At 41.4% G+C, this 20,564-nt stretch overlaps 1 protein-coding gene across 1 annotated transcript; it reads right to left on the reverse strand.

The window, feature by feature from the left end:
• Positions 1-11,124: 11,124 nt before the first annotated feature.
• MIEF1 (mitochondrial elongation factor 1) lies at positions 11,125-20,502 on the reverse strand. Its single transcript, XM_075833656.1, has 4 exons — positions 20,359-20,502; positions 19,817-19,997; positions 18,133-18,386; positions 11,125-14,113 (listed from the first exon to the last, which is right to left on the reverse strand). Exons 1-4 carry the CDS (start codon positions 20,500-20,502, stop codon positions 13,301-13,303), a joined length of 1,392 nt encoding a protein of 463 aa, XP_075689771.1. The 3' UTR covers positions 11,125-13,300.
• Between the last annotated feature and the right edge of the window lie 62 nt (positions 20,503-20,564).

The raw sequence follows: 20,564 nt of genomic DNA on the forward strand, positions 1-20,564 counted from the left end.
CACTATTACGTTTCCTTCTCACACATAATTTTTTCACCTTTGATGCCAAATATTATCATCAGATAAAAGGCACAGCAATGGGCACCGTTTGTGCACCCACCTACGCCAACCTTTTCCTGGGTTGGTGGGAGGACACGATCGTTTTTTCAGATGATCTTTTTTTCACGTCACATATCTCCTTTTGGGGAAGATATATTGACGACATTCTCATCCTATGGGATGGGGATGTCAACACATTTGTCGACTTCATGTCTATGCTCAACAATAATTCCATTGGCATGAGATTTACTTATGAAATTAACGATCATATGATCAATTTCCTTGATCTTAAGATCTCTCTGGACCCTGGTGGTGGTGTCCAAACTGACATATTTCGTAAAGCTACAGCTACCAATAGCTTTCTGCATTGGGACAGTCATCATCCCCCTGCCCTTAAAAGAGGGATAGCCATTGGCCAATACCTGCGGGCCAGACGCAACTGCTCTGATGAGCGATCTTTTCAGAGGGAGTGTGATGGTCTCTACAAAAAAATTTTGGCAAGAGGTTACCCGAAAAAGTGGTTACATAGGGCTTATGCCAGGGCTAGGGCATCTCTTAGATCTGACCTACTTTCCGATGGTGGTGCTAGGTCTGCACTGTCAACGACTTCTGGTGCCATCCGCTGTATTGGCACGTTCGATGTCTGCTCCTCCCAAGTCGTTGGAGTACTGAAGAAGCATTGGTCTATTCTTACTGCTGACCCGGACCTAAAAGAGGCAATCCCTGCCAACCCCGCCATTACCTACCGTAGGGGAAAAAATCTACGTGATCTTCTAGTGCATAGCCATTTTTCATCAACCCCCTCACGGGCCCCATCCACCTGGTTGAAATCACCGGTTTTCATCCCTGTGGCAGGTGTTCCTTCTGCCCACTGATGCCTAGAGTTAAGAGTTTTACCAATCCTCTTGACGGCAGGTCCTATGACATTAAACAATTTCTCAACTGTCAGAGTGGTGGAGTTGTTTATCTGGCTAGATGTCCTTGCCCTAAACTTTATGTGGGCAAAACTCTGCAGGAATTGAGGAGAAGGGTGTCCAGACATCTTAGTACCATCAACCTTAAGGAAGACACCACTCTTGCCAGACATATGCATAGGTATCACCCTGATAATCCGAAGTTGCTCCAATTTTGGGGCATTGCACAGTTTAAGTTGGGACCCAGGGCAGGTAATTTGGACCGTAGGCTTCTCCTGTAGAAGGAGGCACGGTGGATTCACCGTCTCGGTTCCATGACCCCTCAGGGACTTAACGAGGGTTTTACATTTAGTGCATTTCTGTGAGTTTCTCTGCGTTTCCCTTTATGATTCTGTATGGATTTATTTGTATTGTACTTTATTCGCCTTTATTGTCTCGGTTTCTTGGCTACTTTATCGGTACCATCTTTTCATTGTGGCCTCCTGACAAGGGGGCTGTATCATTATGTATGAATATATTTCTATATATATGTTTATCTATTTTGATCCACTGTTCTTACGTGACCTAACTATACATGTCATGCGCTTGGCGGCTCTTTCTCTTTTTCTATTCTATTATGATTTATAAATGAAGATGGATGTTAATGCTATCGTACTCCTTGTCATCTTATATTATTCATTACTAATTTTCAGGATTATTCTTGAGGTGGCTGTTTGGATGAGCAGCTGCTATCGGTTGCCTTTCTTAAAGGGAGTATATTTTATATATCTGGACTGTGAGGGACACTTGGGCACTTTGCCTTTTATATGGCATTACACTAGATCTCTGCATAGACCTGTGCATATACAAATCACAGTCAAGTGAGACATATTCTCAGCCCTATGCTTGGTACGAGGTATTCATGGTGGCTGTCAGCTGTTCGTTGCACTAAGTTCTTTCTTGCTCCCACAGCGCATGCGCCGATCCTCTGTGCCTTGCTATGCTCTCGCCCTGTTCGGCCCCACTCTAAGTCCCTCAGCCGCTTTACTGCGCAGGCATGCCGTCTTTAAACTATCTCGGCACTTTGTCTATACTACTGCGCAGTTTACGGGCTGCTTGTTACCTGGCCTCCTATTGCATGCTCGCTCTCCCCTGTTGCTTCCGATGTTTAGCTTCGCCTGATTGGCGGTCATCCACACACCCACCTCTCGTCATTCCACACTCCCATAAGAGGAGCAGTTTTCTCGCGGCGCCGCCATTAGCCCCGTGTACCCCTGAGGACGCTACTAGTTAGCGAAACATGTCGGGGGGGCTGTATTGATTTTTAATCCCTGCCTCAGCCGGATCTCTGCCTACATACTAATAGAGGCACTGGTGCCCTTGCACTGACTGTCTGCCGACACTCGGCATACACCGCAATTCTCAGATACTCTGCTGGGTTTCTCCAGCTGTTAAACTGACTTCGGTCTGTGGCAGTGAAATTTTTAAAATTTATGTGTATAGTTTGTTCTTGCTACACGTAGCTTAATAAAAGTTGTAAACTCTAACTTTATCCTTATTATCTTTTGTGTGGTCAGGAAATAGGGTTTTGTTTGCCTGCAGGCATTCCTTCCCTCCCATAAAGTGGCCTACAAAGTTGTGTCGCCCAAGGGCCCACATAAAACTGAAGCCGGCACTGGTTGCGAGTTCCGTCAGGTGATGCTGCCATTTGTCGTGTGATGGAGCAGTCACAGCTTGAATTACATTTTTCTGTTACTAAGACATAACAGAAGTTGTGATCTCAGCCATAGCGGTCCTGTAACTTCTTTATCCTTGTAAAGTATGCGCTACACAAGCAGTATTCATTAAAGTATTTATTGTTTATATCACTTTCTCCAGAAAAGAAAACATGCAAATTGTAGCCTTTCAAAATCGATAAATACTTTAAGATACCTGGTAAAACAAAGGGTAGAAACAATGACCTCCAACACCATGTGGTTTATCATAAGCATTTCCATCACTAAGATGTATAACCATGTTACATATAGTTTAGAGCTGCCTAACTAGTACTATTACATGTAAGCGAATGAAACTTTTTTGGAGCTACATTTGTGTTGCAACAGCAATGGAAGCACAGGTGGAAAAGTTAACATCTCCTGATGGAACTCCAGAATCGTTTGAGAACATAGAAGAGGCACAAGATGGGTTGTTAGGCAGCAAAATGCTGACATCAGTTATGGCCAGAACATAAAGCTCAGAACTTTCACTACAAACTAGAAAGGGTAAGGTCTCATGCACACAACCGTGATTTTCGGGTCGGACGGCCGCAGAGTGTCACCAGCGGGCCGCCCGCAAATCGCGAGCCGTCCGCAAGGCAGGGCCGTGCACATGGCCTCGTGCATTAATTTCTATGAGCCTGGACCGCAAAACACCACCGTAATAAGACATGTCCGTTCTTTTTGGGGTCCAGGCCCCTGGGCCATGCACGGACCGTGGAAACCACAGTTGTGTGCATGGGCCTATTGAAATGAATTGCAGCCGCAAAAATACGTTCGTGTGCATGGGGCCAAAAGGTTTCTCAAACAAACACATTCCTGCATTGACGTGTCGATTACATATTCTGGGTCTCCTTGATGTAAGCAGTAGATCGCATTAACATGCATGTGGTCTTACTTCAATAGTAACTAGAGACATCAATAAGTCATAATACAGTTCGTGAATGCAAATTTTTATTTTAAAATGATCAATTCCGCTTCATGTAGGTCAGTGGTCTCCAACATGTGGCTCTCCAGGTGTGGAAGAACTACAACTCCCAGTATGTTTAAGGACCACTGATGCAGGTGATGGTCTCATTAGTATGGATTACAACAAATGTGATTGGTTTCATTATGACAAATTAATGTAAGAGGTTTCGAACACTAGCTCCTTCACAGGTAAATTACAGGGGATGTCCCACGAAGGACATTTATCTTCTATCCACTATCACTAGAAATAGGGTCGAGTCCGCCTTGCTTCTCACTGCACAACCACATTAAAAAGGAATTTGGGTAGAGCGGTGGTCATGCAGGCACCATGCTGCCCTATTCAAACACCTCACTGCAGTCATGCAGTGAGGCGCAAGGCTGGGGGGCTCAAGACCCCAGTTCTAATGACCGGTGGGTTAATAGCAGTGGGGCCCCCAGCGATCAGAAATGTATCACCTACTTTGTGGATAGCTGATAAACATCCTTTAAGGGACAACTTCTTTAAGCCTAGCTCAACTTTTGAACCTATTTCCTGTCCATGTATCGAAAATCTTTTCAGTTGTTCCTTAGTAGGACTGCAAATGGACAGTAAATTTTGACTAAAAACAGTATGAAGTCTCTTGTCAAGGAGGAACAGAGGACATTTTAAATGCATGTGCTTAAAAGTTCTGTGAAAGCAGAGCTACGTTTTATAAATAGTGACTGACAAATATGTAGGCGATTCCTTTTTCAGCTGTTTAAATAAAAGTCTGTCATCAAAGTCCTTTCAATTAGGCCATGCATAAGATACTGTGGGCGCAATTAAATCCAAAAATTAACTTGTAAAGTGTCAATCAGAACATCACTATTAAAATGGCATGACCTGTCACGTAGCCACAAGAGGACTGTTGTGTCAGAATTTTCCCAATCCTCACACCGGCTATACACAATAAACACGCATGTTTAGACTTACTGAGCGTGCATGTTTGTTTCTACTGGCACTGCTTGTCTCCCAGGGATGTTGAAATAAATAGGCAACTGCACTCATACACAGATTGTTGCCAACTCCTGCCAAAATCAGTAAGATCACTGACAATTATCCAATGTATAGGCCAGCTTTAAACTCCTTTGACGCAGAAGGGGCTTCCAACACAAGAGGAGTGTCACATGATCACTGCTGGCTCCCTGCACACTGACTCCCTTCCATCTGCTTAAAGGAACAGTGTCACCAAACTTTTTTTTTTTATATCAGTTTTATGTTAGGGTTTTATTAAAAACGTTTATATTTATTAGTGTGTTTGTGTGTTACTTTTTTCTATTTTTACACTTTTTCTTCCCTATGGGGGCTGCCATTTTTTTTTCCATTTCTGTATGTGTCGATTAACGACACATACAGACATGGAATACGGCAGCTCCAGTCCCATAGGGAATGCGAACGGGGCCCATTCCATCCACTTTGGTGTACGCCGTGTGTGTGTGGGAACGGCGCATGCGCCGCTACCACACAGTCCAATTTGAAATGCGCGCCGTCCGGCGCCATTTTCCTGTGGACCGGAAGTCGCGGCCGGACAGTAAGATTACTACTTCCGGTCGCGGCTTCCGGACTTGTGCACATGCAGCAGCGGCAGCAGACGGACCCGAGGGAGCGGCGGCGACTGGAGCAGGTAAGTTATTTCTATGTATGTTCGTGTTTCAGTGTGTGTTTACTACTGTATGTAAACCTACTACACAGTGTGTTAGCTCAAAAAATGGCGACACACAGTGTAGGAGGTTAGACCGTTCAAACCCCTCGTTTCTCCCGGCACTAGCCAGAATAAAGGAAGGGGGGATTCTGAGAGCTCACTAGAGCGAGGGATTTTTTTTCCCAATTTTGCAGCAGAAAGCAATGTGGTTGCTTTACCACATGCAATGCTGCAATTTTGGGAATTGCTCCATCTAGTGACCAGTGCTGGGAAATAATTATAAATATTTATAATATTTCCTGACTCGTGAAAAAAATAAAAAAAATTAGAACAATGTTTAATCACCTATGCACTAACTGTTTAACTAAAAAAGAGGCTCTGTCACCAGATTATAAGTGCCCTATCTCCTAAATAATCTGATCGGCGCTGGAATGTAGATAACAGCAGTGGTTTTTATTTTGAAAAACGATAATTTTTGAGCAAGTTATGAGCAATTTTAGATTTATGCTAGTTTCTTAATAGACAACTTGGCATATTTTTACTTTTTACCAACTGGGCGTTGTAAAGAGAAGTGTATGACGCTGACCAGTCTCATACACTTCTCATTGTTCCAGCCCAGCTTCTTCCACTGCATAATCACACTGTGCTGTGGATCATGCTGGGCTGGAACAATGAGAAGTGTATGACGCTGATTGGTCAGCGTCATACACTTCGCTGTACAACACCCAGTTGGTAAAAAGTAAAAACACGCCCAGTTGTCTATTAACCCCTTCCCTCTTTGGCCGCTTTTGACCTTCCTGACAGAGCCTCATTTTTCAAATCTGACATGTTTCACTTTATATGGTAATAACTCCGGAATGCTTTTACCTATCCAAGTGATTCTGAGACTGTTTTCTCGTGACACATTGGACTTTATGTTACTGGCAAAATTTGCCCGATACATTCAGTATTTAATTGTGAAAAACACCAAAATTCAGCGAAAAATTGCAAAAATTTGCATTTTTCTCAATTTAAATGTATCTGCTTGTAAGACAGGCAGTTCTACCACACAAAAATGTTGCTAACTAACATCCCCCATATGTCTACTTTAGATTGGCATCGTTTTTTGAACATCATTTTATTTTTCAAGGACGTTACAAGGCTTAGAACTTTAGCAGCAATTTCTCACATTTTCAAGAAAATTTCAAAATGCTATTTTTACAGGGGCCAGTTCAGTTGTGAAGTGGGTTTGAGGTCCTTAGATATTAGAAACCCCCAATAAGTCACCCCATTTTAAAAAATGCACCCCTCAAAGTATTCAAAACAGCATTTAGAAAGTTTCTTAACCCTTTAGACATTGCGCAGGAATTAAGGCAAAGTAGAGGTGAAATTTACAAAGTTCATTATTTTTTTCCAGAAATTCATTTTGAATCCATTTTTTTGTACCACAGAATGTTTTACCCAAGAAATGCAACTCAATATTTATTGCCCAGGTTCTGCAGTTTTAGGACATATCCCACATGTGGCTCTAGTGCGCTACTGGACTGAAGCACCGGCCTCAGAAGCAAAGGAGCACCTGGTGGATTTTGGGTCTCCTTTTTATTAGAATATATTTTAGGCACCATGTCAGCTTTGAACAGGTCTTGTGGAACTAAAACAGTGGAAACCCCCCAAAAGTGACCCCATTTGGGAAACTACACCCCTCGAGGAATTTATCTAGGGGTGTAGCAAGCATTTTGACCGGCCAGTTTTTTTGCAAAAATGTTTGGAACTAGGCCATGAAAATGAAAATCTAAATTTTTTCAAATAAAATGTAGGTTTAGCTAATTTTTTTTCATTTCCAAAAGAACTAAAGTAGAAAAAGCACCACAACATTTGTAGAGCAATTTCTCCCGAGTAAAACAATACCCCACATGTCGTAATAAACTGTTATTTGGACACACAGCAGGGCTTAGAATGGAAAGAGCGCCATTTGGCTCTTGGAGCTCAAATTTAGCAGGAATGGTTTGCGGAGGCCATGTCGCATTTGCAAAGCCCCCTAGGGGACAAAACAGTCGAAACCCCCAACAAGTGACCCCATTTTGGAAACTATACCCCTTGAGGAAATTATCTAGGGGTATAGTGAGCATTTTGACCCCACAGGTTTTTTGCAGAAATTTTTGCAAGTAGGCTGTGAAAATTAAAATCTACATTTTTTCAAATAAAATGTAGGTTTAGCTTTTCATTTCCACAAGGACTAAAGGAGAAAAAGCACCGTAACATTTGTAAAGAAATTTCTCCCGAGTAAAACAATACCCCACATGTAGTAATAAAAGGCTGTTTGGACACACGGCGAGGCTGAGAAGGGAAAGCGCGCCATTTGGCTTTTGGAACTCAAATTTAGCAGGAATGGTTTGCGGAGGCCAGGTCACATTTACAAAGCCCCTGAGGGGATAAAACAGTGGAAACCCCCAACAAGTGACCCCATTTTGGAAACTACACCCCATGAGGAAATTATCTAGGAGTACAGTGAGCAGTTTGACCCCACAGGTGTTTTACAGAACTTATTGGAAGTAGGCCGTAAAAATGAAAATCTACATTTTTTTAAATAAAATGTAGGTTTAGGTTTTTTTTTTCATTTCCACAAGGACTGAAGGAGAAAAAGCACCGTAAAATTAGTAAAGCAACTTCTCCCGAGTAAAACAATACCCCACATGTGGTCATAAACGGCTGTTTGGACACACGGTAGGGCTCAGAATGGAACTAGCACCATTTGGATTTTGGATAGTGTCTGAGCGCCATGTCACATTTGCTGAGCCCCTGTAGTACTAGTACAGTGGAAACACCCCAAAATTGACTCCATTTGGGAAACTGCACCCCCTGAGGAATCATCTAGGGGTATAGTGAAAATTTTGATCCCAAAGGTTTTTTGCTGAATTAATTAGAATTAAGCCATGAAAATGAAAAATAATTTTTTTTTCCAACAAGATGTCGTTTTAGATCAACATTTTTCATTTTTACAAGGAATAGAGAAGAAAAAGCACCCCAACATTTGTAAAGTAATTTCTCCCGAGTACGGTAACACCCCATATGTGGTTATAATCAGCTGTTGACATATATGGGAGCATTCAGAAGAAAAGGAGCGGTATTTATCTTTTGGAGCGTAGATTTTGCTGGAATGGTTTGCGGACGCCATGTTGCATTTGCAAAACCCCTGATGTACCAAACAAAAGTGACCCCGTTTTAGAAACTACACCCCTAAAGGCATTTATCAAGGGATGTAGTGAGAATTTAGACTCCACAGGTGTTTTTCAGAAATGAATACGCAGTGGATGGTGCAAAGTGAAAATTGCAATTTTTCCACTGATCTGCCCATTCACCACACAAGATGTTGTGCCCCTAGAGAATCTTACCCCATAAATTGTTAAGCGGGTTCTCCCGGGTATGGTAATGCCTTACTTGTGGCCATAAATTGCTGTTTGGGCACACTGTAGGGTTAAGAAGGGAAAGACCGCCATTTTGAGCATGGATTTTGCTTGGTAATAGTTCTGTTTGGGGTTTTGCTGGTATTTCCGTTTATAATGTGGTGGCATATGTAATCTGTGCGGAGAACATCCGGGCATAATAAGAGGGTATAATAATGGGGTAAATAATACAATTATCCATAGATGTGTGTTACGCTGTGAAGCGATCCGTTATGCGCAGGCCGGTGTCACACTGATAAACGGTTTTCTTTCTTATCCCCCTTTTGTAACGCTCTGCACCTTTTGGGGACTTTTTCTCCTTCGTAGTTTGGGAAATATTGCTGGGAAAGTTTTGCGCTGGTATAATACGGGCACCCTCGCTTCCAGCGGATGTGCGATTTCCCTTTCCTAGTTCCTAAATCCTGGGGCCCTGAAACTGAAGGAATGTTCCCCTCCGGCCTGGGCATTGAGATGTTATTTCATCACCGCATTACTAGTGCCATAACTTTTTTATTTTTCAGTTGATTGAGCGGTGTGCGGGCTTGTTTTTTGCGAGACGGGCTGTAGATTTCATTGGTACCATTTTGGAACACATACGACTTTTTGATCACTTTTTATTTCATTTTTTGGTAAAGGAAATTACCAAAAACAAGCAATTCTGGAATCGTTTTTTATTGTTTTTTTTATCGGCATCCACAGTGCGCCCTAAATTACATGTTAGCTTTATTCTGCGGGTCGATACGATTACGGCGATACCAAATTTATATAGTTTTTTTTATGTATTGCGGCTTTTGCACAATAAAATCACTTTTTTTATAAAATCATTTGTTTTCTGTGTCGCCATATTCTAAGACACATAACGTTATTATTTTTGCGTGCACAAAGCGGTGTCGGGGATTATTTTTTGCGGGACGGATTGTCGTTTTTATTGGTACTATTTTGGAGTAAATGTGACTTTTTGATCACTTTTTATAGCATTTTTTGGAAGGAGATGTGACCTAAAAACAAAGATTCTGGCGTTGTTTTTCCTGGTTTTTTTTTACGGCGTTTACCGTGCGGGATAAATTACATAATAGTTTTGTAGTTTGGGTCGTTACGGACGCGGCGATACCAATTATGTATAGTTTTTTTAATTTTTACGGTTTTTCCCATAATAAAAGACTTACTATGGGAAAAAAGTCAGTTTAGCTTTATTTTTATTTGAAATATGTGTGTTTTTATTGTTTTACCACATTTTTATTAACTTTTTTTTACTTTTCTGACTTGTCCCACTAGGGGACATGAGGGCCTGATGCCCCGATCGCTACTCTAATACACTGCACTACATACGTAGTGCAGTGTATTAGCGCTGTCAGTTATTCACTGACAGCAAGCCTATGAGGACACGCCGAAGGCGGGTCCTCATCGGCTCCCGTACAAGGCAGACTCGGACGCCATTTTCTGGCGTCCGATTGCCACAGCAACCCAGCGATTGCATCACTGGGTTGCCGATCGGGTGAAAACCTATCAGATGCTGCGCTCTATTGAGCGCAGCATCTGAGGGGTTAATCTGCCGGATCGGAGAGTAGCTCCGGTCCTGGCAGTTACAGGAGGGTGCCAGCTGTATAATACAGCTGTCACCCCGCGGTGATGGTGCCGGCTCTGCTTCTGAGCCCGCACAATCACTGCGCCGTACATGTACGGCGCTTTGCGGGAAGCACCTCCCGACAGCGCCGTACATGTACGGCGCATGTCGGGAAGGGGTTAAGAAACTAATTAGCATAAATTTAAATTGCTCATAACTTGCTAAAAAATGATCGTTTTTCAAAATAAAAACCACTGCTGTTATCTACATTACAGCGCCAATCAGATTATATAGGAGATAGGACACTTATAATCTGGTGACAGAGCCTCTTTAAATGGGTGGATTCGTCATATGGGCTTGTGGTTAGTTCAGTAGCCCAGTTATACTCTGCTGATGAAAGAAATAAAATACATTTTTCAATATTCCTGATTTTGTTTATCTGCTTCGGCTTAGTTTTTTTTCTATCAGATCTATAGCAGGCACACAAAGTGGATTAACTCTGCGAATGTATAACTTAAAGGAGTTGTACATTTAACCAAACATATTTAATACACAGTGTGAAAGTCATGACTATCCAGCACCACTTACTGAAAAAGTAGCAATCTGATAAGATTATAGGATTACATTATAGTCAATGTATGGCTATCTAGCTGTTCTGTTAACAGGTGAAACACGGCATAGCTTTAGAAGACTTCAAGCTCCAGAAACACTGACCGGGCAGGTAGTCACTGAGGTAATCTGTGAACACATTGTTAAATCAAGTGAAAAAGAACGATGACAATATCCATAACCAGCAGCCATTTCCCTGCTTTGACCAATTGCTCAGGAAACGGTCAAGGATTTTATTCTCCAGTGTGCATTTGAAGACAATAATAAAACAATTGAAAGGAAAAAAATAAATAAATAAGAAAAATCCATGTTAACCGTTTTGCGGCCAGTGTGGCGTGCATGCAGGGACAATGTTCGTGAATGCATGTCATGGCTGTGACACGCATAGAAGTGGGAGTTGGTGAATAACACTGAACAGCTGTTGAGAGCACTTGTATTAATTACCACAGAGAAGTACAATTCCTCTGCCTTAGCATGTGCCTTTCATCAGCCACAGCACATTACACTTCTGTTAAACAAGCGGATATAAAGGGTTTATCTGCTCAAGACAAAAATAAATGTTGCATTTTGCAATGTGATCTGGAAACGCCTACGGCATCATCTAAACAAGGTTAAAAGATTTCATTTTACATTCAAACACAGGAGCCAACAAAGACAAGAACATTACAATACTTAATTGGTGGTAAATTATATGTCATGACTGAGCAAACCTATTGAACCTGGTCATAATGGTGGAACATATAAGATAATGAAAATGTTTACATGGTAGACGACAGAGGCATAAACTATAGGGGTGCAGAGGCTGTAGTCAAACCCGGGTCTTGAAATCTGGGGGGCATAAAATATCCCTCTGCCCCAAATGAGACGAGCAGTACTTGAGTAGGTTGGAGGGGGAGGGGTTTCTGTTGCAGAATTTGCATTGGGGCCCAGTAGCTTCAAGATTCGCTACTGTAGACATACCCAGAAATATTGTACATCGATGAGGAAATGATACTGAACATGGTACTAGAGCTTGAGAAGCTTTACGGGCACCAAGCCAAGTGCTGTTAACTCCTTGAACCAGCAATCCGCTTTCATGCTCGGGACAACCAACCAATGTTCTAAGACAGGAGTGGGATGCTAAAAGAAATTTCATGGACGTTTTCTCTTATTATCATGGTTGAAAGGTGTACAACTTCAAAACCATGTTTATTTTCCCAATACATCTAAAATTAAAAATGACGTAATTTTGAATAAAGAGGTTACCATTTCGTTTCTACAATACCTACGCATTACTATGGTAACTGACTACAAACAAATCCTAAAAAGTCTGATCTGCAGTTATGCTCCCTTCCATTAGTCCCCTACTTCTTCCTAACATACATTTAGTAGGTTAGTAAGTAGGGGACAGATGGCGAAGAAAAAAAAGTAAATAAGTGGTTTCATTTTAGATGCAAAGTAATAAAAAAATGGTAGCAAAGGTGGCTTTAAGTGCACAGAACAAACGGAAAATAATTATAAACCATGGCAACTATTTCTCATCTGACATTTATGGCTAGTTTAGGCCAATTTACACAAAGTACTTGCTCAAATACAGTTATAAGGGTTCATAATGATAACTGCCCAATGGAAAGCAATAGACACCATGGTTAACACAACACTGAGTGCAGTCAGATGTAGCAGCGTCCACATGCGGCCGAACCACGCTCACTTCTGGTGGCCAATGACAGCAAGATTTTGCTGGGTATTTCGTTGCAAAATTGTGCGGCCATTGGCCACTGCTAGTGAGTGGAGTTTCGGCTGTATCCATCTGTCGCTACGTCGGACCGTACCCATTTAACGTGGCATGAAGTTAATCGTCCTGCTTGCTAGGCTTGTGTGCGAACAATAAGTCACTTACTTGCAATCACTATGTAAATGGACCTTTAGGCGAAAGACAGCACTATACACTACTAAAAATGTTACCTGCAGCCAAGGCAGATAAATAACTGTGGACATAAGAAGTTTTATGGTAGCCAGGCAATAAGAACTTTCACGCACATACAGAAAAACACCCCAACATTTCTAGGAGAATTCACTATCTGACTCCTTGAATTTGTCCAGCCTGGTAAGGTATGTTTAAAGTCACAGGACACATTACTGTAAGTGAACAAACAGAAAGGAAGAAAATTGGGATGAACATAGTTGTAATAATAAATAGGCTATGGCATCACTATTAAATCACTCCAAATAATGTTCCATGTTACTGACAAATTATTTGGTTGTTTTTTTAGGAAGGTTCAGAGACCGTCTAAATCCTTTCTGACCATTATGTTTAAAATGGCTAGATAACCATTCAGGCCCTTTAGAAGTTGGTGTTAATCAAACCATGTTAGGTTTCCTTATCATGATGAATTTGCTTGAACAATCCTCATTCTCCTGTCCGAAGAAGCACCTCTGGCTCTGATAAGGAGCTGTAAAGAAAATAACCCATCTCATCCACTTCATCTGTGGTTAGTTCACAAAACAAGTTCACCTTGGGGTCCAAAGCAGAGGGTAAAATCCCAGTTTCTAGATAACCAATGGTTTCTCGAAGCGCTTGTACGAAGCGGTCTGCTAACGCACCCTGTGACCAGTCTTCCTCTTTTTCAGAAACATGAAGGAGTATGTTGGTGAGGTGGGAGGCTGTGAGATGAGACAGAGGTAAATTGTATCGACATATAGCCTTCAGAATTTTCAGGCAGAGACATCGGCAACCCGAATCCTGTTGATCCCTTCCTATTAAAGCAGCGGTTTCCGCTCCACGCTGGCTTAGTCGCCACATATTCCCATAACGCGGTAGTCTGTGAGCTTTGGCAACTGCTGCACGGTCCCCAAGAGCAACTAAAGGCAGGAAGGCTATAAAGAGCTTTTGATCCTCCTCATAATGAATCTCTAAGATGAGGCTTTCGGATGGCACTACTGGCCGAATCACATAGCCCAACATACTACCAATGGCTGGCCAGTTGATTGAACCAGCTACCACTTTCTCAAAGGTGGCTACCACAGCCTTGGGACAAAGGTAACCTCCCACTACACAGCGGTCCCAATAACTGGTCCCACGAGGAAAGTACTCAACATTCTCTCTACGTAGAAGGCAGAATCCAGGCAAATTTAGAATGGTTTCTTCTCCAGGAACACATGACCATAAATTATTTTCCACTATGAGAGGTATCATGAGTTGAATGTGATCCGCTCTAACAACCTAAAAATTAGAAAGAACACAAATATAATAACAGTAAGGCAAGATAAAATAATAATCATTTTACATGACATTTTTCTCTAACACACAGCTTTCACTTTACAATTAAAAGTATGGAAGTAATATGGAGAATATTTCAAATAGGGCTGACCTACAGGTGCTGTCGGATGAAAAACAGAGGTTCTGAAAAAGCAAAAGGGCTGTTGCAATGCCGGTCAACCAGACTTGTTTAAATTTTAGCTGCCAACTCCAAAAGATAGGAGCCAGCAGTGAAGACATCTTCATGTGTATCTACTTCTTATTATCATATCTATTTAAGGTTACAAATTCTGTGATGGTTGATTTTAAAAAAAATCTTTACAGCAGTTGAAGCTTCATTTTTCTGATATGGAGCTCCAAAACCCCTGTAAATACATAGATCTAAGAAGAAAAAAATCTGCCTTCCTGCAGCCTCCAATACTGAAAGCTTAGGAATTTATTGTGTTATTACAGAGTTCAATGTATAGACAGTGCATTAGACTCCCCCTAGTGGCAGCTACAGTCAGAATGTTATCTTTTAAATCTATGTCTATGCTAGGATTGGAGAGTGATTTAGGTAATGGAAACACATTTGTAAACTCCTGAAGGGGCATTTTCTGAATATATTGTTTAGATCAGTTTCGAGGTAGAGCTTACAGGGCAACTAAACTTTCCAAGGTTAGTTACCCTGTAAAATGGATGTTCGGTGGTGGGATTAATGAATAATTTTTTATATATATATATATATATATATATATATATATATATATACACACACACACACACACACACACACACATACATATACACACACACACACACATACATATACATACATACACACACACATACACCTCTAAGTAATACTTACCCATTTTATGTTAGTGTTGGTTGCTTTTTATTTACTTATAACTGGTACAATTGAGAGTCAGAGTGTACAGTAACAGTGATCAAGCAGTTGGTAAAAGCAGGACAAGCACATGTTGCAATAACGCCTCCACAAGCGTAATTTTTAAAAATCACCCTCATGTGTATTTCTACACATTAGACTGAATGCTGAGTTAAGGAGGCAGAGTGGTGCCATGGCAAGATCCTATGGGAGATGTATAATTTAGCCAATAGTGTGTCGAGGATGGAGCAGAGTCGTGCCAGTGGCTGGGGCAGCGGTGTGTTATGTTGATGTAGTCCTCCTGAGCATCGCTCTGGGAGGTCACAGCAGCCTCCACTGCACTGCTTCTCCTCATCATCATCTTCCCCTTTAGACACATCCTGATATAGTGGAGAGCCCCAGGTCCCTACCCCACCTTCCTGGGCTGCCACTGATAGATGACATCCTGGCAATGGCCCGGGGTCTGCAGGTCTACACGAGGAAGCGAATAAACTGCACGGATAGGTAGATAACAGTGACCAGGCACCCTGCTCTGGAACTCGGGTCACATTAAAGAGGCTCAGTCACCACATTATAAGTGTCCTATATTGTACATGATGTGATCGGTGCTGTAATGTAGATTACACCAGTGGTTTTTATTTAGAAAAACCGATCATTTTTGACGGAGTTATGACCTATATTAGCTTTATGCTAATGACTTTCTTAATGCCCAACTGGGCGTGTTTTACTTTTTGACCAAGTGGGCGTTGTGGAGAGAAGTATCACTATGCAGTCACATACTCACGTTACTGAAGTGTCCTGACAGTGAATAGAAATTGCTACCAGCCAGAACGTGATGTCTATTCACAATCCTGACACTTTGGTAACGTTTCTGTTGGATTTACGGCACAGCAAGCTTAATTTCGCGAGATTACGGTGTAAACTGTCATTTACAGCGAGATTACGCTTGTTGTGCTGTAAATCCAACACAAACGTTACCGAAGTGTCAGGATTGTGAATAGACATCACGTCCTGGCTGGTAGCGATGTCTATTCACTGTCAGGATACTTCAGTAACGTTAATGTGTGTGTATGTGGCTGCACATAGTGATCTAGTAAGATCACTATGTGCAGATGGAGAGAAGAGTATGACGCGGATTGGTCAGCGTCATACACCTCTCCACAACGCCCACTTGGTCAAAAAGTAAAACACGCTCAGTTGTCCATTAAGAAAGTCATTAGCATAAAGCTAATATAGGTCATTACTCCGTCAAAAATGATCAGTTTTCTAAATAAAAAACACTGCTGTGATCTACATTACAGCGCCGATCACATTATGTAAGAGTTAGGGCACTTATAATGTGGTGACAGAGACTAAGTATGGGTGGTTTCTCTGGCTTATATACAGTATAAGGGAAGGTCTGTGCCTTATACAGACTATGGGGGTCTAAGCTTTATATACATTATAGAGAAGGGTCTTTGCCTTATAAACAGAGTGGGTGGTCTGTGCTTTACATACAGTATAGGGGGCAGCTGTATTACATAAGTATATACCATACCTAGGTTTATATGTCACTTTTGCCTTGAACTAGTATTTCCCTGTCGTTTTTAACATCACATTTACCTATGTATTATCAAACTGAACTACTGCAAATTACATACGTCTTTTTGGCAAAAAGTACTCCTTAAAAATGTTGTTAGGATTATTTTTACTCTGCTGTAAAAAAAATTAGTGCGACCTCTGGTGACCACAGACCTAATCACAGTGTGGTGGCTACACGCAAAAAAGGAGATGCCTGCATTGATATAACTCAAGTATCGGCACTGCCGGGAACTCTTCTAACCTCTTCAACTCAGGACACAGAAATGGATTTGCTTGAGGGACCATTAGCAATAGAGGTTGCAAACTAGGAAAATTACCTGTGGAAATATTGGCTGCTTTATAGTTCTGCTCCATCAGGGAAAAACTTAGATTAGTAGAATAGAAACAGCGATTTTTACGTATTAAAAGCAGAAAAATAACTATAGTACAATAAATCTGGAAATATGGAAAAAAGTAAAACCGTAAGGGAACGTTCACACGCAAAATGGCCGTAAAATACGGAGCTATTTTCAAGTGAAAATAGCCTCTGCTTTTCAGCCGTTTTTGGAGCTGTTTTTCTATTGACAATGAAAAAACGGCTACAAAAAAGGGCTCAAGAAGTGACATGCACTTAGTTTTACAGGGTGTTTTGTTATGTGCCTTTTTTTTTTTTTTAAAAGGCCGCCTCCCCACGGAACTGCTGTTCCGTACTGAACAAAATGACAGTACGGAACAGCAGTTCTGCCAGGTGGCAGAGACTCCAAGCATCATAAAAGGTCTATGATGCCAGGAGTCCCATTCACCTGTACGGCGGTCGGGTCTGGAAATGTGGCTGACACTGACCGTTTTTCACGGCCCGAACTCGGTCGTGTGAAAGGGGTGTAAGAGTTTTTCTCACCAGAGTTGGTTGTGCTAATGACAGGCACAACAATGAGAGGCTTTTGTTGTCATGGAGTGAAATAGGACCCGATTGGTGGAATAGCTGCCACAGCCTTCAGTTCTCTGGACATAAGAACAAAAACGAACCATTCAAGAGAAGATAAAAAGAAGGAATATATCGGGTACTGCCAGCATCATATAGAAAGATATAAATATGCACATTTATTGTACGTACAACATATTTCAAGGTCGATCTGACCTCTTCGTGTTCCTGAAGAGGTCAGATCGACCTTGAAATGCGTTGTACGTTGAATACATGTATTCATGCTTTTTATCTTCTGTGAACTATTCCGTGATTTCTAGGTAGTCTGAAATCCACTTCCTGTCTCACAACAGGCTCAGACTTCTGCTCTGTACATTCCTTCTGTAGTTCTGCTTGTTTAGATTGACTGCTATGTATAAGCACCAGGCCATTAAAAACCTCAACAGTAAGCCTTTGCATGGAGTACAGATTTCCATTATATTGATGGTAGAATAATTAGAAACTACAATAAACTATACTATAGATTTTAAACAAATGATATACGGTCACATATCTAATAAAGCAAATTAGCCCCAGTAAGTAGGGATGTTTGAGGTGTGCTTTACACAAAATGTGGAACAGTAAGAATTTTACCTGTAAATCATCATACAAGCTTCCACTCAGGTGCATGTCTCTAAGAGACATGTCTGGAAATTTGCAGTGTATGAAGTTGCGTAGTTCAGCACAGATGTCTATTGCAGTCTGCTTGGCAAGGCTCTGATCTGCAGGTGGAATGGCGACATACTTCTTAAAGTAAGTAACGAGTTTCTCCTGAAGTGATAATTTCAAGCGTGTCTTCTTCAAATCAGACGGGGACTTGCAACTTGGGGGTTTGGGTCGAAAATAATCTACAGAAAGTGTTTTTAAAAAAAATAATAATAATTATGGGATTCGATCTGTTCATAAAGCAAGCAAGTCAAAAGAATTTGCGTTGTGCCTTACTGAAGGGTGACTATTAATTTTAAAAACTTTTGACATTCATAGTGACATGCTAGAGGTTTTGATCGGTGGGGTTCGATCACTGAGACTCCCACCAATCGCTAAAACAAAGCATCAGAAACACTAGGGTGAGCGCTGTGCTGCTTAGTTTCAGACCGGCTTTTCTTAGAAAGCCGAGCGAGCTGTGTACGGATTCATAGACTTTATGTTGAGCCTGCACACCGCTCAAAGGAAAGCCAATCAGAAACTAAGCGGCACAGCGCTCACCCAACTGCTTCAGCCACTTCGTTTTAGCGATCGGTGGGGGTCTCAGTGCTCAGACCTCCACCGATCAAAACTTCTGACGTGTCACTATCTCATGTCAAAAGGTTTTGAAAAGTTTAGTTACACTTTAAACAGACTCCCCAATAAGTGTTACTCACATCATTTTTATAAACACAGTAACCTTAGATGAAAACAGTTCTCTAATCCATTCATAACCATGGGGTGTTTTGGGCCCTGATGCTCAGAATAAAATTTGGCCTCATGTAATATAGTGCATATCAAAAAGAGAAGGGTTTTTTTTTTTTTTTTTTGTTCAATTTCTAATTCTACCAACTATACTTTTGTCTTTTTTTTTTTCGGGGCATATTGGGCTTACTTATTTAAAATTGGAGCATATATAATTTTTCATGCTCTGTTATATGGTAGTTTGCTTTATTAGTAATATTTACCACAAAAACTGAGTCACGAGTCCATTTTAGTGTCTCCCTCCCTTATCTAAGGACGCAGCCGCTGCACATAAATGATCGTTATCGAGGTACAGAATTTTTATGTAGGGGAAAAAAAAAAGTAGATAGGGCTGGGGTAGAATAGACATAAATTGGTGGCAGGGGGTAATTATATGTTTTGGATAATGTACATTCTACATGAGTGCCTGAAGCCCATGCAAGGCAGGCAGGATTTAAAACATTTTTTGGGGGAGGGGGGAGTGCTTTTTTTTGTATTTAATATTTTACAATTTACTGGTTGAGCTTTTTGTTCCCTCCTGTCTCCATATAGAGGCCACTGATAACAGCGACCTAATGGTAACAGCCCATTATATCACTGTTACCAGTGATCTACTCTATACCGAGATATGCAAAGAAGATGAATATTTCAGGAACACAACGTCCAACAAGAGCACTGCGTAGGGGGGATTTTAGTGACAAAGAACTGATTATTTTAGTTCGCTGTCGCAGTACAGGATCAGGTGGTCACCATGGAGCAAAGTGATAAAATAAGCACAAATTTATGGGCTAATGGCACAGGGACCCCACCGTTAGCCCCTTTTGTGATCAAAAATATCACGACTCCTCACCCTGTTCAAATCCTGAAGTATCAGTTGGAAGTGTCTGCAGGCTGCGACTCACAGATGTCTTCATATCTTTGTTGAGCAATCGTGTGGAAGAACCCAACCAGCTTGGTTCCTCCCAGCTGCGTTTACCGGACTGACTTGATCGAGATGGACTAACAGGAGCACTAATGGCTCGATCATACATCTAGAGAAATAGAAGATTCACATTAGTTTGTTAGTACCACAAACCTTGCATCCGTTTCCTTACAAAGGGGCAATGCACTAATAAAATTTTAAATTATTTACTTGGAAGTACTTGGTTGGTACTGGGGAGCCAACTTCCACTGCTTATATTGGCGCAAAGCTGTCAACAGGGTACCAAAAAACACCATACATGGATGGCTAAGAGCTTAACTGTGATGAAGCAAATGATCTGAAGCGTTTATCTCAAGATTGACCTTAGTACCACGTTCCTGCTTCACATGAGAACACCACACAAAGTGAAATTGTTCAGCCATTACATATTGGGTAAATTACATTTACATTTTCATCCCGCCGATACATACCCGTTTCACTGCAAGAGTTGCTATGCCTAGAATTGCAAGTCCCCCAACTCCAAGCACCAAGCGAGCATTGGACAGCACAAAATCTATAGCAGTACCAATGCCATTGTCATCTTTCTTCCCTTTCTTCTCCCCTGCCCCTGCCATGTTTCCTGTAAAAAGTGAGGAGATTAAAGAGGATCCTTTGATTATTCTGAGGAAATTTTAAA

This window comes from Rhinoderma darwinii, chromosome 7 (assembly GCF_050947455.1).
Source record: "Rhinoderma darwinii isolate aRhiDar2 chromosome 7, aRhiDar2.hap1, whole genome shotgun sequence".
NCBI lineage: Eukaryota > Metazoa > Chordata > Amphibia > Anura > Rhinodermatidae > Rhinoderma > Rhinoderma darwinii.